The 17,134-nt window shown below is 41.8% G+C and overlaps 1 protein-coding gene and 1 pseudogene across 1 annotated transcript; both read left to right on the top strand.

The window, feature by feature from the left end:
* The first annotated feature begins 2,572 nt into the window (after positions 1 to 2,572).
* LOC141621104 (RNA polymerase II C-terminal domain phosphatase-like 4) lies at positions 2,573 to 4,494 on the top strand. The gene is made up of 4 exons (XM_074437810.1): positions 2,573 to 2,842; positions 3,659 to 3,738; positions 4,098 to 4,210; positions 4,324 to 4,494. Exons 1-4 carry the CDS (start codon positions 2,703 to 2,705, stop codon positions 4,492 to 4,494), a joined length of 504 nt encoding a protein of 167 aa, XP_074293911.1. The 5' UTR covers positions 2,573 to 2,702.
* Positions 4,495 to 7,877: 3,383 nt separating this feature from the next.
* On the top strand, positions 7,878 to 11,775 carry LOC141621103 (RNA polymerase II C-terminal domain phosphatase-like 4; annotated as a pseudogene).
* Positions 11,776 to 17,134: the final 5,359 nt, after the last annotated feature.

The raw sequence follows: 17,134 nt of genomic DNA, 5'->3' as shown, positions 1-17,134 counted from the left end.
CAAGCAATCCCACAAACATGTTTAAAGCACGAGACAAGAGGCAATCATCCAACGAAATACACAATCAAATGAAGCTAAGAATATGGGTATTTGTCTAGGTAGAACCTTGACCCCTCGGTCTAAGGGGTCCTTTAGGTCGGGTCTAACGAGCTCTCATCATTGTTAGGTCGATATACCTATCAAACTCAAGCGATCTACTAACTAGTCTTAAACTCCCGCTTCAAAGAATAGTCAATAGGGAAAGTAAAAGGCTCAAATTCTCACTTGAACATTTTCACAAACATTTGGTGTGCATGAGATTAAAGGCAAATTACCCACAAACAATTAGCATACAAACACAACTCAAATCCGACTCATAAATTCCACAAAAGTTTCCCCTTAACCCTAGTTTTAATCTACTCACACATACTTAAAAGATGAATTTAATTACGGTACCCACTACCTCTAAACATGAATTGAGCATCACAAATTCTTATTTCAGACCGCTATATCCGTCTGAAATTGTCAGACGGATAAAATTTCATCTCACAAAAAACAATTAGTCTTGCTAAAGACGGGTCGGAACAAGTGACGGATAATGTCACTCACAAAACGGATAGGGGGGACAAGGTGGGGGCACCCCCATGTGCTTCCCTCTCTCCTCTATTTGGGTCATTTGTGAGGGAAAATGATATCCGTCACTCCAAAGTGACGGATACGTGCCGTCACAAATGAGATTTTGTGCACAAAAAATACCATTTAGGGTGTGAGTGGGAAAGCACATGGGGGTGTCCCACCACCCATGTGCTTCTCACTTGTGATATGTCTTATTACGGTCTGAAATAAGGCGGTCTAAAGCAAGGCGAACTGATTAAACATAATTAAACTATATAATTTATAAAAAGTATGTTTTTTATATGTTTTTTAAGAAGGCAAATATAATTAGAAATGTTATACAAAGCAACATAATATCCTTAAGATTTGATTTTCAAGCACAACGTGCCCTTTTTATCGTTTTTAAAATTTTCAATTGAGCATAAATCATAGACCAGAAATCGGAATTGACTCATTTTTTTCAAATTGATTACCTTTTCGAGATCTATAAATTGATAAATTGAAAATGGCCATTCGAAAATTTAAGATTGAAGATATGATTGATTTAAGACTTTCGTTGAAAAAAACGTATAAAATGTTAGCCGACAATTTTTTTTCCTCAAATCGTAGATCGCGAAGAGATAATCATTTTAGGAATAAAAATTGGCGGATTTTGAATTCCGGCTAGGAGTTATGCGCAATTGAGTTTTACCGCGACAAAAAGGGCATGTTGTCCATGAAAAACAAACATGAAAGGTATCATATACACAAACTTATAAAGTTGGGTATCACGTGTAAAATGACAAAGTTCGAGGATATCACGTGAATTTTCCGAAATTAAAATTATAGTACTAAAAAAAAGAGTTAAAACAAAATCCGGCTTGAGCCTTGTGAAGTACGGAATTAGCTCAGATTTGGATGAACTTGGCTCGAATTTGAGCTTGAGTTTGGATCAGCTGAGCTTGAGTTAAGCTTTGGCCGACCCTATTCCGAAAACTTAACGGGGCTTACTGTTCATTAACCGCCCCACTTTTTAGGAATAGTTTTTTTTTTTTTTTTTAAAATAGTGGTCCAATGGTAATAACCCGCTCCTTGTATCATTGACATTTGCGTCGTTGTATATATACACAAGTGAACACAACACCAACATACGCCACATCGTCTGTCACGCGGTCGTCGTTGTCATCGCATTCCCTATTAACTCAATTCTAAGGTTCCTTTTTCCGATTTTGTTGTTCTCTACCTTTTCCGTTCGTATATACTCCGTACTAAACAAAGGATTGAGATGAAGGAATATCCCGTTCCGTTTCTGACTACTTGTGTTATTCAATTATTTATTAGTCTACTTCCTGATTACTACTCTTATTCGATTGATTTTTGTTTGCTTCACTTAAATCCCCAATTATTCAAACCCTAATTTTACCTCTTTATTCTTTCTGTTGTTTCGCGGTCTGGATTAGTTTCAATTTTAAGCTGGTATAAGGTTTAGACTTCTACTTAAAATATAAGGTTTCACAAATTATCCGTCTTAAACAAGAAACAATTCAAATTGATAAATGAGATAAAAAGTAGAGATGGGCATATCCGGCTTGAATGACTAGGGATTAGGGCATGACAAGAATCTTGTCTTAATCTATCTATTTGGGTTATACCTCGTAGCTGACGGAAAGGGTCGGACATACCGATGTATAAGTGTCAAGTGTTGAAATGGGTACACGAGAGTACGAAACTAACGTAGCCTTAAGGATGTACCAATTTCATAGTAATTGGGTATATATTTTGCTGGGGTTGCCAATCACGATACTGATAAAGATATATTGTGGGTTGTGTTCCGTACAATTTCTAATATACATTTATCATTGATGGATTTTCTTGTAGTGTTTGTTTCCTGTTGCATTCAATTTATATTCACAAATCATTTTGGAATTTGGAACGAAAATCGCCTACTAAAAACTGGTGTACGTAATTAAACAGTGTTATAGAGCAGTAGCTCCAGTTATCTATCCCTGTGTATAATTTTACTCCAGGAGAAATGTGCAGATGAGCTTTAATTAAAATAATTTATGTTGCTTTGGTTACTTGATTATCCTTCTGAATAATTGATTAATTCTTGAAAGAAACTTGCGCAGATGAGCGTCGAGACTGATTCTCCAATCCATTCATGGAGCAGTGATGATTTAGTAGTACTGCTTGATGCTGTGCTTGATTCTGGCTCTGATGTTCCGCCAAATTCTGATGACGACAATATTGACGTTGCAGATAACGATAGGTTAGTAATCTAAATGTGTAATTTAGGTGGAGTCTTTCCTTGTTATTCATTTGTTCACCTGTTTCCATTTTGAGTGTGTTTGTTATTTATTTATCTTTCTTTTTTCAGAAAGTTGTTGATGTATAAATTGACTCCATAAAGAATTTGATCCACTTGTCATCCAAAAGTAAAACAAAAAATGGTCTCATCCCATCTCCTTTTTTGTGCCAAAATGGAGGTGATGTAAAGGAGGGAGCTAGTACCATGTAAGCTCTTAAACTGGAAGGGAACTTTGTAAGAGTTGCTTTAGTACAAGTAGTGTAGAACACTTGAACTCATTGTTATTGTATCATTGACATGCTTCATGGGATATGAGGACAATCTACATTTTAATTATGTTTTGACAATTGCATTGTAATGGATCCTATTTAACAGATAAGTTGCAAGATGAAGGGGAGAGAGGGGAGTGACTAGGAAAGATGTGTCATTGGGTGCATATTCTCGTCTTATGGTGCAGCATATAGAGGTAACCAATTACACCTTTATCCCCTCCCTCCCTCCGTTCCTCTTCCCCCTCTCTGTCCCTCCTAAACGTAGCTGTTATTCGTATTCTGAAACTCTGTAAGTGAAATGTGTAAGTTTTGTCTTATGGGATATGAGCGATATAAGTACTAAACTACCTGCAGGTGGAAATGAGTAGTCCACTCGGTTACATTTAGTTGTGTTTATGCATATTACTGGTTTGAGCTTCGAACAATTAGAACATTTATAAAATGTAGTTGGGAGTTTTCTTGCTATGCATTTCTTTTTCCTGATATTTTTCCCTTTTATTTATAGAAGATGCAAGAGACTCAAGGTGGAAGTGCTGAAGGATACACAAGTTTCAAATTCTTATGGTTCGAGTAAGGAAAATTTAGGTTTGATTCCATGTCAAACCTTCAAAATAGCTACGGACGTTGAAACTGCTTGCACTTTTTGCTAATGTGTCTGGATCTGGGCTCTCTGTACTCTGTACTGTAAGGAACAAACTTCCATATTGTGTTTTGCTATAATCTTTAGGATCATAAAAGCCACGCGATTCGCAATTCTTGCATTTGACTTTTTGAGTGTAGTTTCTTTTTATTTGCTCCAGCAATGCTTTCATTTATCTGTGTGGGAAGGAGAAACACAGAAAAAAAAAAGAGTTGCTTCTGAAAAAATCAGGTGTTGATTTGGTGCATAGAACATAAATAGCCTAGTTTTGAACTTTGCCATGCTAAACCTCTCGTGTGCACAGATGGAGCTATAAAGGCTTTATGTCCACATCCTGGTTTCTTCAGAAACTTGTGCTACCGCTGTGGAGAAAGAAAAAATGATGGTGGTGGTGTGCCATTTAGATACATACATGAGGTATAGTTTTTTGGAGCAATGTTTAGATACTGTTGTAAGTCATAGCTTTCATCATTTCTAAACAATCTTCAGAGAAGTTACTCTAATCACGATTTCTTAGATTGGATATGCAGGGTTTAAGACTGAGAACTGATGAAATTTCTAGATTGCGCGACTCTGATGTGAGATCTGCATTAGGCTTCAAGAAACTGTATTTGATCCTTGACTTGGATCATACGTTACTAAATTCCAGCCGTTTAGATGACATAAGCTCAGAGGAGGAGTATCTACTATCTACTCAGTAGAACTGGCTCTCTTCGAGGTAACTCTCAACTGAACTTATGTGTATTATTGTTTTTCACATTTCTGTTCCAACATGTAAGATATCTACTCCTCAACTATTGAGTTCTATACCCTGTAACAAACTTTTGCGAAAGACACAACTTATTCGTATTATTGTTGATGATGAAAGGTTTCCATAGTTTTTAACATTATATATGGATTTACCCATTTGAAAAGGGGTCTGAGCTTGATAAGTAATTTAAAGCAAGGACAATAATGGACACCCTTGCACTATGCAAATTTCCATCTTGCAATTATATTCACAAGTCAGTTTGTAGATTGATCACAAGTTTAAGTGCTACATATGGAGCAGCAAAATGAAATACAGTTTTATGACCTCCGCATATTGTATTAAAGTGGCAACTATAAGACTTAGAGAATGATAATGAAATTGTGTATAACATTGATGTTGGAATGTACATTATATAGGAAGAGAAAGCATCTAATTTAGGATAGGAGCCTATACATTATATGCTAATTGATACTAAATAATATACAAATTATATGGATGCTATATTTACATATATTTGACAGCTTGGTGAAAGATATTATATGCTAGTGATATGATCTTGTGAGTTGGATATTGTATGGGCTTTTGTATCGTTAACACGCCCCCTCAAGTTGGACGTTCTTTCGATAAGGCCAAGCTTGTCTCTTAACGCTTGATATTGATGTTTGTGGAGCGGCTTGGTCAGTATATCCGCAAGCTGATCATTGCTTGCAATGTGAGATATGCGAATCTGGTTCAATTGAAGCTGCTGCTTGACAAAGTGAAATGAAAGAGCCATGTGCTTCATCCTGGAGTGGAAGACGGGGTTCTTGGCGTACAGTGTAGCTGATATGTTGTCACAGAAAATTGCAGGTGGATCGTTGACACTGATCTGTAGTTCAGAGAGGAGATTGCGAAGCCATAGAGTTTCAGTGGTGACGGAAGCAACGGCGCGAAATTCGGCCTCGGTGGTGGAGAGTGCAATTCCAGTTTGTTTTTTGGAAGACCAAGAGATGGGATTGCGGCCGAGGTAAACAATGTAACCAGTGGTGGAGAAGTAGTTATCTTTATCACCTCCAAAGTCAGCATCACAGAAGGCGTGAAGACGAAGAGGTGTTGTTTTGTATAGTTGAATGCCGTGGTTTTGAGTGCCTTGGAGGTACCTGAGAAGGCGTTTTAGGGCTGCCCAATGATTGGCAGTTGGGTGATGAAGGAATTGAGCAAGACGGTTGATAGGAAAGGCTATGTCAGGACGAGTTAAAGATAGATATTGTAAACTTCCAATGATGGCTCGATAGTTTTGGTGATCATGGATAGGATGGTTGGCTTCTCGAAGGAGGGGAGGAGATGTTGCCATTGGAGTGGTGTTGGGTTTGGCATTGTCCATATTGTATTTGGTAAGGAGGTCATGGATGTATTTGGACTGACTGAGGTGTAGACCGAGGGAATTGGGAGTGACTTCGATGCCAAGGAAGTACGACAGTGGCCCAAGGTCTTTGAGGGAAAAACGGTTTGAGAGAGTGGTGATGAATGTTTGTAAGTGAGAAGAATGTGGTTCAGTGATTATTATATCATCGACATAGATAAGCATGTAAATAATGGTGGATTTGGTTTGTAAAATAAATAGTGAAGGATCGGATATAGATTGAATGAAACCAACTTGAACTAGATAGGTTTTGAGCTCGGTGTACCAAGCTCGTGGAGCTTGTTTGAGCCCGTATATGGCTTTGTTTAATTTGCAAACAAAGTCCGGTTTGGCTTGATCGACAAAGCCAGGGGGTTGGGCCATGAATACTTCGTCAGTAAGAGTGCCTTGAAGGAACGCATTATTGACATCAAGCTGACGAATTGGCCAGGTTTTGGTCACAGCGAGCGAGAGAATTAGGCGGATTGTAGTTGGTTTTACGACAGGGCTGAAAGTTTCAGTGTAATCAATTCCCGGTCGTTGATGAAAGCCTTTTGCTACAAGACGAGCCTTGTGTTGCTTGAGGGTGCCATCGGGAGCAAATTTGTTTCGATAGACCCATTTGCAACCAACGATGTTTTGCGCGGAAGAGGGAGAAACGAGAGTCCAAGTGTGGTTGCGAACAAGAGCATCGTATTCCGATTGCATGGCTTGTCGCCAGTGGGGAAGGACGAGGGCTTGCTTGACGGTGTTGGGAAGACTTGTGGTGGAGGAGGTCGTATGAGCAAGGTTTGCATATTTGGGGTTCGGCTTGCGAATATTATTGGCAAGGCGGGTAACAATGGAGCTAGGATTTGTAGCGGGTTGAGTCGAAGAAGGAATGGCAGCTGGGGAGGGTTGAGCCGAGGAGGGAATGGTGGTGGTTGAAGGGTGGCTGCAGGAGGCAGAGGCGGGGGTCGAGGTGGGGGAGGGCTGCGGTGAGGTGGTGGCAGGAGAAGGGGTAGTGGAAGAGGGACTGGTGGAGGGATTTGTAGTGGGAGAGGTAGTGGAGGGAGGGGGCTGGGAGGTGGTTCGACGAGAGTAGACATGGTGAATGGGGTGGGTGGAGTGGCGAGGAGGAGCAGCGGTGGATGAGGGTGGTGGAGGGGTGGCTACGGTGGGTGGCAAAATGGGAATGGAGAGGGTAGACCACTCATCGATGGTGGGGGAGGGAAGCGAAGAGGAGGGTGAATTTTGGAAGGGATAAATGTCGTCATAAAATTTGACATGGCGTGATGTGTAGACACGATGGGTTTTGGGGTCGAGGCAGTGAAAAGCACTTTGCGTGGAGGAGTAGCCAACAAAGATGCACGGAGTAGAGCGGTTTTCGAGTTTATGTTTGGTGTAGGGCCTTAGCCAAGGATAGCAAAGGCAACCAAAATTATGAAGGGAGGTGTAGTCGGGTTTTTTATTGTGAATGACGTGATATGGTGATCGACCTTGAAGAGAGCGGGTGGGAAGGCGATTGATAAGATAAGTAGCGGTACTAAAGGCATATGGCCAATATTTTGTGGGGAGGCTAGCGTGGTTAAGAAGGGCTAGACCCGTTTCAACAATGTGGCGGTGCCTTCGTTCGGCATATCCATTATGTTCGGGAGTATGCGGAGGTGAGGTCGAGTGAGAGATACCGGAGTTAAGTAAGGTGGTAGACAGTTTTACATATTCTCCTCCGTTATCGGAGAAAAAATGTTTGATTGGTTTATTAAAATATTTTTCGACTAGAGCTCGAAATTGTAAAAATAATTGCGTTGTATCGGATTTTCGTTTTAATGGGTATAACCAAATATACTTGCTATAGTGATCGACGAAAACAATGTAATACTTATAATGATCAAACGAGACAACCGGGCTGGACCAAAGATCCGAAAAAATTAGGTCCAGGGGTTCGGTGGTGGAAAATGAGGAGGTTGAGAATGGTAGTTTCTTGCTCTTTGCTACGTTGCACGATTCACAGTGAGTATAATTGGAAATTGAAAAAGGTACTTCTTTATTAATAATTTGCATTACATCAAAGGTTGGATGACCTAATCTATGATGCAATGATAATGGAGCGGGTCCTTTGACAAATGGCATGAGCATTCGGTTTCGGAGGACACCACTCGTACACTCCGTCTTTAGCCCGGCCCTGGAGGAGGGAGGTTCCCGTTGCTATCGCCTTAATATCAAAAGAGTTATGTGAGAAAACGATAAAAGCATTGTTGTCCCGACATAATTGAGACACTGATAGTATATTTCTCGAAATTTTAGGGACATGAAGTACATTAGTAAAATTGAGAGAATGCAATTGAAAATTACCTATATTGGCGATTGGTAGAGAGGAACCGTCTCCAATGATAAGGTCATCAAAGCCGGTGTAGGGGGAGTGAAAGGCGAGGGTGTCCAAGTCATGAGTGATGTGGTGACTTGCTCCGCTGTCGAGGAGGAAATTGGGGTTGGGTGCGGGGTTGGTGGTGGTGACAGTGTGGGCCTGCGGTGGTTGTTGATGGCGAGTAGTTGGTGGGGCAGGGAACACAAGGTTGGGAAAGAGCCTTCGAAACAGGGGACAATTAGCGATTACGTGCCCTGTTTCGCGGCACCATTGACACCTGCCTTTGAATGGGCGAGGCTGAGATTGGCTGGGTTGTGGGTTGGCAGTGACGGTGTTGGAGTAGGAGGGTTGGTTGTAGCGTTGATGAGGGCGGTACTGCTGGTTGTGACGGTAGGCAGGATTTGCCGAGGGTTGAAAGTTGTTGTTGGAGGTGGATTGGTGTTGGAGAAGTAGCTCTTGTTGGAGCAATTTCTCGTGAAGGGTCTCGAAACTGATTGGTGTGTCTCGAGCGCGGATTGGGTCAATGACGGGTTTGTATGATTCATAGTCCAGGCCTTTGAGGATCTTAGAGACGACATCCTCGGGATCGATTATCTTGCCCATAAGAGCAAGTTGATCGACGCAAGCCTTGACGGAATGAATATACTCACTGATGGTTTGATCCGAGGTTTTTATTATCGAATCAAGTTTTTCTTTTAATTGTTGTATGTGAATGCGGGAGGGGTTTGCATAGGTATTAGCTAAAATATCCCATGCTTCCTTAGCGGTTTTGGCCCGTACTATTAGGGTTTGTAGGGCCGCGGTAATGGTACCCATGAGGGCACCTAAAATAAGACCGTCTTGTTTAAGCCAAGACAGGTGAGCGGGGTTGGGGGTTTCCTGCTTGTTGGCGTCAACAAGGGTTGCAGGAGGTATGGTGTCGGATCCATCTATGAACCCGAGGAGACTAAGACCAAACAATATGTTGGTAAGTTGAAACCGCCATGAAATGTAGTTTAGCGGAGTCAGCTTCACAACGTGGTGGAGGTTGGGTGCCGTGAGCGGTTTGGCATCGTTGTGGGGATTGGGGATGAGAGTGTCGGTATGAGTGTTAGTCATGGTGATGCAGGGGTTGGACGGGTGGGATCTTTGGCGTTTGAAGGAGGGTCGTTTAGGTTTGAGAGGGTTGGATCGTTTGTGGCTCGAAGATACCATATAAGACTTAGAGAATGATAATGAAATTGTGTATAACATTGATGTTGGAATGTACATTATATAGGAAGAGAAAGCATCTAATTTAGGATAGGAGCCTATACATTATATGCTAATTGATACTAAATAATATACAAATTATATGGATGCTATATTTACATATATTTGACAGCTTGGTGAAAGATATTATATGCTAGTGATATGATCTTGTGAGTTGGATATTGTATGGGCTTTTGTATCGTTAACAGCAACAACAACAACAACATCAGAGCCTTAATCCCAAAATTATTTGGGGTCGGCAAATGATAGAATGTTCTTTTTCAAGATACAAATTGACCAGGTTTAGAACATAACTGACATACAAATTGGCTGCTTTCCTGTACTACACCTAATTTCTACGGAGTATTATACAATTTTTTGAGTTACTTCCCCAAAAATGTTCCATGTTGATAATCTTGGTATATATTAATATTTCTCTCTCATTCTTACATCTAATTTGGATGTCAATTGGGGCGTAAAATAGTAAGAAAGAACTTAAGAATACATACATATAATTGGTTCTGAGAAAGAAAATAAATATATGGGAAAAAAATAAAGAAACAAATAGAAATCACGGTAAAAAAAAATAGGCAAGTGATTTTAAAGAACGGCGTTTTTGATTCTTTACTAATTCAGGTCTGGCAGAAACATACGGACAATTTGATATTGATCAAGAAATACCACTTCTTTTCATCAAGTTATCGCCAGTTCCGACGCCAGCATGAGTCTCTTGTCTGAGATGGAGCACTAGCAAAAGTTCTGAGAGTTCTTAAAAGAATACATGGCCAATTCTTTGATCCTGTTAGCTTCTGTCCCTTGAATTAATTTCAGCTGCTGTTTCTTTAATTTCAGCTGCTGTTTCTTTGAGTTAATCTATTCTTTCTTCTTGGATATGCCTATTCATTTAGAATCTTTGAAACTATGCTGCTAGAGATGTGAAACAGGTAAACTCTTCCTAGCTGCACTCGTGTTATTATGTGTTTTGTTTCTGTTATGGTATTTGGTTGTCTGTTAATATGTGAACTGGTTGAGTGGTTGTTGGGTATGCCTTTTATTTTGTCCGTATGGTTATATTACATTATTTTCTTTTGTCGATGATGGAGTTCGGGGGGCTAAACCTCATCGTAACTGCAGTAATTTAGCTGTATAAATTACCATGCGAAGCCTTCACCTGTTTGGAAATTCATCTGCAGGTTTTTAATAATTTGCTTTCGTCTCTGTTTGTGGGATTTTTTCCCCACTTCCTACTTACGAGATTACCGTACAAACTCTTGATTCTTCTTTTCAGTGCTATACAGACGGTCAAGTTGGCGTGGGTTAAAGCTGGTTTATATTGCTGCACTCTATCAGCAAGTCTATACTAGTCGAATGTTATATGTTTACCTCTTAAGTTTTTCGCGTTTGGTCGTATTCTAGATTTCTCCGTTTTTCTTGTGGTTTGCATCTCATCAAACATCGACATTCAAGAAACTGATTAAAAACTTTGACTCTGTGATGCAATCATTTTTGGACCTTCTAAGTATTTGAAATTGACTATAATGTGATTTACCAGTTAAGTTATCAGCTAATGTCAACTTTGATTTTTAATTCTTCCCAATAAAGTAAAGAACAATGTGAAAAGCTACTACTAAAATTTGTTAGATTTGATTTCCAGAACTGTTCTCATATTATTCGTCTCAAAAGTTGTGCAACTACAATCAAAGTTGACATGGTTTATCCTAGCCACTACAATCAAAGGAAGACAATATGAACGTGTTGAAGGATTACATTATATATTTGTGTTATCTGAAATGGAGCTTTTCAGTTTTCCCCTCTCCTGTAAATCCAGTGTATAAAGTGCGAAGTCAAGGTGTATACAAAATTGGTCATGCAGGTCAGGAGAGAAGTCCGAAAGGAAGTCCTAAAAGATTGTGAGATAGTGTTTAGCGGATGTAAAGATCATTCTATGTGGAAGATGGCAGAGCAGTTGGGGGCCACATGTTCGACCGAACTCAGGGCTTCAGTTACAAATGTCGTCTCGTCAGATCCTGGGACACATAAGGCCCGTTGGGCTGTCCGAGAGGGAAAGTTCCTAGTCAACCCAAAGTGGCTTGAAGACACAAGCTATCAGTGGCAAAGGCAACCAGAAGACAATTACCCCTGCAAGTACTTAAAAGAACAGTTCATCCCCAAGTAGATTTATCGGCCGGCCTTGTTTCATATGAATGGGATGAAAATGGCAGGATTCTCATTCAGGTAACTGACGAACTAGTATTTTCATTGATGACTCCATTTATCCCAAATATATTGCTTGTTTTCTTTTGGTCCGTCACGAAGTAATAATTGTACGAACCCATAGTTCGTTGCGAACCTACGAACTCCCTCTTATCCATTAGATAAGGACGATATCAAAGGTTAACCTTTAAACCCCTCCGTACCTCAATGCAAACTCAACCACCCACCCTCCAACTTCATAAACCACCATCCTATGATGCCAGCCACCTCAAGTTTCCTTTGACGTCAACATCCTATATTTCCGGAGAATTTTGTTCCGGTACCCTGGAATCCCGAAAAACCGTGTATTATACACTTCAATTTCAGCCGTTCGGAAGGTCGTACCGGACCCTGTTTCTTTTTCTCCCTGTTTTTCAATCACGCGTCCCAGCTCATTTCAGGAATCAACCTGTTCGATTTCAGCCTCAAATAACGAGCTTTAACACATTTTTCACGATAATCCGACTTTCGGCGAATGCTGGTTTCTGGCACACCGACACCCCCAAATGTCTTCCGTTGGTGCTCAAACTTTGCGTTGCCGCTTTATCTGACCCGAGAAACTTTCTATGTGATTTCCGGAGAATTTTGTTCCGGGACCCCGGAATCCCGAAAAACCGTGTATTATACACTTCAATTTCAGCCGTTCAGAAGGTCGTACCGGACCCTGTTTTTTTTTCTCCCTGTTTTTCCATCACGCGTCCCAGCTCATTTCAGAATCAACCTTTGTTCGATTTCACCTCAAATAACGAGCTTTAACACATTTTTCACGATAATCCGAGTTTCGGCGAATGCTGGTTTGTGGCACACCGGCACCCCTAAATGTCTTCCGTTGGTGCTCAAACTTTACGTGGCCGCTTTATCTGACCCGAGGAACTTTCTATGTGATTTCCGGAGAATTTTGTTCCGGGACCCCAGAATCCCGAATAATAGTGTATTATACACTTCAATTTCAGCCGTTCGGAAGGTCGTACCGGACCCTGTTTCTTTCTCTCCCTTTTTTCCAATCACGCGTCCGAGCTCATTTTAGAAATTAACATGTTCGATTTCAGCCTCAAATAACGAGTTTTAACACATTTTTCACGATAATCCGAGTTTCGACGAATGCTGGTTTGTGGCACACCGGCACCCCCAAATGTCTTCCGTTGGTGCTCAAACTTTGCGTGGCTCATTATCTGATCCAAAGAACTTTCTATGTGATTTCCGGAGAATTTTGTTCCGGGACCCCGGAATCCCGAAAAACCGTGTATTATACACTTCAATTTCAGCCGTTCGGAAGGTCGTACCGGACCCTGTTTCTTTTTCTCCCGGTATTTCCATCACGCGTCCCAGCTCATTTCAGGAATCAACTTGTTCGATTTCAGCCTCAAATAACGAGCTTTAACACATTTTTCACGATAATCCGAGGTTCGACGAATGCTGGTTTGTGGCACACCGGCACCCCTAAATGTCTTTCGTTGGTGCTCAAACTTTGCGTGGCGCATTATCTGATCCAAAGAAATTTCTATGAGATTTCCGGAGAATTTTGTTCCGGGACCCCGGAATCCCGAAAAACCGTGTATTATACACTTCAATTTCAAATAGTTCGGAAGGTCGTACCGGACACCGTTTCTTTTTCTCCCTGTTTTTCAATCACGCGTCCCACTCATTTCAGAATCAACTTTGTTCGATTTCGACCTCAAATAACGAGCTTTAACACATTTTTCACGATAATCCGACTTTCGGCGAATCTTTGGTTTTCGCACACCGGCACCCCCAAATGTCTTCCGTTGGTGCTCAAACTTTGCGTGGCCGCTTTATCGACCCGAGGAACTTTCTCTGTGATTTCCGGAAAATTTTGTTCCGGACCCCCTAATCCCGAAACCGTGTATTATACACTTCAATTTCGGCCGTTCGAAGGTCGTACTGACCCGTTTCTTTTTCTCCCTGTTTTTCAATCAAGCGTCCGAGCTCATTTCAGAATCAACTTTGTTCGATTTCACCTCAAATAACGAGCTTTAACACATTTTTCACGATAATCCGACTTTCGGCGAATCTTTGGTTTCTCGCACACCGGCACCCCCAAATGTCTTCGGTTGGTGCTCAAACTTTGCGTGGCCGCTTTATTCGACCCGAGGAACTTTCTATGTGATTTCCGGAGAATTTTGTTCCGGGACCCCTGAATCCCGAAAACCGTGTATTATACACTTCAATTTCGGCCGTTCGGAAGGTCGTCCGGACCACATTTTTCTTTTTCTCCCTGTTTTTCAATCAAGCGTCCCAGCTCATTTCAGGAATCAACCTGTTCGATTTCAGCCTCAAATAACGAGCTTTAACACATTTTTCACGATAATCCCGACTTTCGGCGAAAGCTGGTTTCTGGCACACCGGCACCCCCAAATGTCTTCCGTTGGTGCTCAAACTTTGCGTGACCGCTTTATCTGACCCGAGAAACTTTCTATGTGATTTCCGGAGAATTTTGTTCCGGGACCCCGGAATCCCGAAAAACCGTGTATTATACACTTCAATTTCAGCCGTTTGGAAGGTCGTACCGGACCCTGTTTCTTTCTCTCCCTGTTTTTCAATCACGCGTCCGAGCTGATTTCAGGAATCAACCTGTTCGATTTCAGCCTCAAGTAACGAGCTTTAACACATTTTTCACGATAATCCGAATTTCGGCGAATGCTGGTTTCTGGCTCACCGGCACCCCAAATGTCTTCCGTTGGTGCTAAAACTTTGCGTGGCCGCTTTATCTAACCCGAGGAATTTTTATGTTATTTCCGGAGAATTTTGTTCCGGACACCTAATCCCGAAAATCGTATAACTTCAATTTCAGTTCGGAAGGTCGTACTGCACTGTTTCTTTTTCTCCCTGTTTTTCAATCACGAGTCCCAGCTCATTTCAGGAATCAACCTGTTCGATTTCAGCCTCAAATAACGAGCTTTAACACATTTTTCACGATAATCCGAGTTTCGGCGAATGCTGGTTTGTGGGACACCGACACCCCCAAATGTCTTCCGTTGGTGCTCAAACTTTGCGTGGCCGCTTTAGCTGACCCGAGGAACTTTCTATGTGATTTCCGGAGAATTTTGTTCCGGGACCCCGGAATCCCGAAAAACCGTGTATTATACACTTCAATTTCGGTAGTTCGGAAGGTCGACTGGGACCTGTTTCTTTTTCTCCCTGTTTTTCAATCACGCGTCCCACTCATTTCAGAATCAACTGTTCGATTTCGACCTCAAATTACGAGCTTTAACACATTTTTCACGATAATCCGACTTTCGGCGAATCTTTGGTTTTTTTGCACACCGCACCCCCAAATGTCTTCCGTTGGTGCTCAAACTTTGCGTGGCCGCTTTAGCTGACCCGAGGAACTTTCTATGTGATTTCCGAAAATTTTGTTCCGGACCGAATCCCGAAAAACCGTGTATTATACACTTCAATTTCAGCCGTTCAGAAGGTCGTACCGGACCCTGTTTCTTTTTCTCCCTGTTTTTCAATCAAGCGTCCGAGCTCATTTCAGGAATCAACCTGTTCGATTTCAGCCTCAAATTACGAGCTTTAACACATTTTTCACGATAATCCGACTTCGGCGAATGCTGGTTTCTGGCACACCGGCACCCCCAAATGTCTTCCGTTGGTGCTCAAACTTTGCGTGGCCGCTTTAGCTGACCCGAGGAACTTTCTATGTGATTTCCGGAGAATTTTGTTCCGGGACCCCGGAATCCCGAAAAACCGTGTATTATACACTTCAATTTCACTAGTTCGGAAGGTCGTGCGGACCCGTTTCTTTTTCTCCTGTTTTTCAATCAAGCGTCCGAGCTCATTTCAGAATCAACCTTGTTCGATTTCACCTCAAATAACGAGCTTTAACACATTTTTCACGATAATCCGACTTTCGGCGAATCTTTGGTTTACGCACACCGCACCCCCAAATGTCTTCCGTTGGTGCTCAAACTTTGCGTGGCCGCTTTATCTAACCCGAGGAACTTTCTATGTGATTTCCGGAAAATTTTGTTCCGGGACCCCGGAATCCCGAAAAACCGTGTATTATACACTTCAATTTCAGCCGTTCAAAAGGTCGTACCGGACCCTGTTTCTTTTTCTCCTTGTTTTTCAATCAAGCGTCCGAGCTCATTTCAGGAATCAACCTATTCGATTTCAACCTCAAATAACGAGCTTTAACACATTTTTCACGATAATCCCGACTTTCGTGAAGGTCGGTTTACGCACACCGCACCCCCAAATGTCTTCCGTTGGTGCTCAAACTTTGCGTGACCGCTTTATCTGACCCGAGAAACTTTCTATGTGATTTCCGAAGAATTTTGTTCCGGAACCCCGGAATCCCGAAAAACCGTGTATTATACACTTCAATTTCAGCCGTTTGGAAAGTCGTACCGGACCCTGTTTCTTTCTCTCCCTGTTTTTCAATCACGCGTCCGAGCTGATTTCAGGAATCAACCTGTTCGATTTCAGCCTCAAGTAACGAGCTTTAACACATTTTTCACGATAATCCGAATTTCGGCGAATGCTGGTTTCTGGCTCACCGGCACCCCAATGTCTTCCGTTGGTACTAAAACTTTGCGTGGCCGCTTTATCTAACCCGAGGAACTTTTTATGTTATTTCCGGAGAATTTTGTTCCGGAACACCGAATCCCGAAAAAGCGTGTATAACTTCAATTTCACCGTTCGGAAGGTCGTACTGCACCACTATTTCTTTTTCTCCTGTTTTTCAATCACGCGTCCCGGCTCATTTCAGAATCAACTTTGTTCGATTTCACCTCAAATAACGAGCTTTAACACATTTTTCACGATAATCCGAGTTTCGGCGAATCTTTGGTTTGTGGGACACAGGCACCCCCAAATGTCTTCCGTTGGTGCTCAAACTTTGCGTGGCCGCTTTATCGACCCGAGGAACTTTCTATGTGATTTCCAGGAGAATCTGTTCGGGACCCCGAATCCCGAAAACCGTGTAATATACACTTCAATTTCACCGTTCGGAAGGTCGTGCGGACCTGTTTCTTTTTCTCCTGTTTTTCCATCACGCGTCCCACTCATTTCAGAATCAACTTTGTTCGATTTCGGCCTCAAATAACGAGCTTTAACACATTTTTCACGATAATCCAAGTTTCGGCGAATCTTTGGTTTGTGGCACACCGGCACCCCTAAATGTCTTCCGTTGGTGCTCAAACTTTGCGTGGCCGCTTTATCGACCCAAGGAACTTTCTATGTGATTTCCTGGAGAATTTTGTTCCAGGACCCCGGAATCCCGAAAAACATGTATTATACACTTCAATTTCACCGTTCGGAAGGTCGTCACGGACCTGTTTCTTTTTCTCCTTGTTTTTCAATCAAGCGTCCGAGCTCATTTCAGGAATCAACCTGTTCGATTTCAGCCTCAAA

This window comes from Silene latifolia, chromosome X (assembly GCF_048544455.1).
Source record: "Silene latifolia isolate original U9 population chromosome X, ASM4854445v1, whole genome shotgun sequence".
Lineage (NCBI taxonomy): Eukaryota > Viridiplantae > Streptophyta > Magnoliopsida > Caryophyllales > Caryophyllaceae > Silene > Silene latifolia.
The sequence above is the reverse complement of the archived record's forward strand: the minus strand, read 5'-3'. Positions and strand labels throughout refer to the sequence as shown.

Excerpts from the sequence above, each read along its gene's own strand:
- LOC141621104 (XM_074437810.1), top strand. The coding sequence starts at position 2,703 with ATGAGCGTCGAGACTGATTCTCCAATCCATTCATGGAGCAGTGATGAT. Across the intron at positions 2,843-3,658 it reads GACGTTGCAGATAACGATAG|AAGATGCAAGAGACTCAAGG; the intron begins GTTAGTAATCTA and ends TTTTATTTATAG. Across the intron at positions 4,211-4,323 it reads CATTTAGATACATACATGAG|GGTTTAAGACTGAGAACTGA; the intron begins GTATAGTTTTTT and ends TTGGATATGCAG.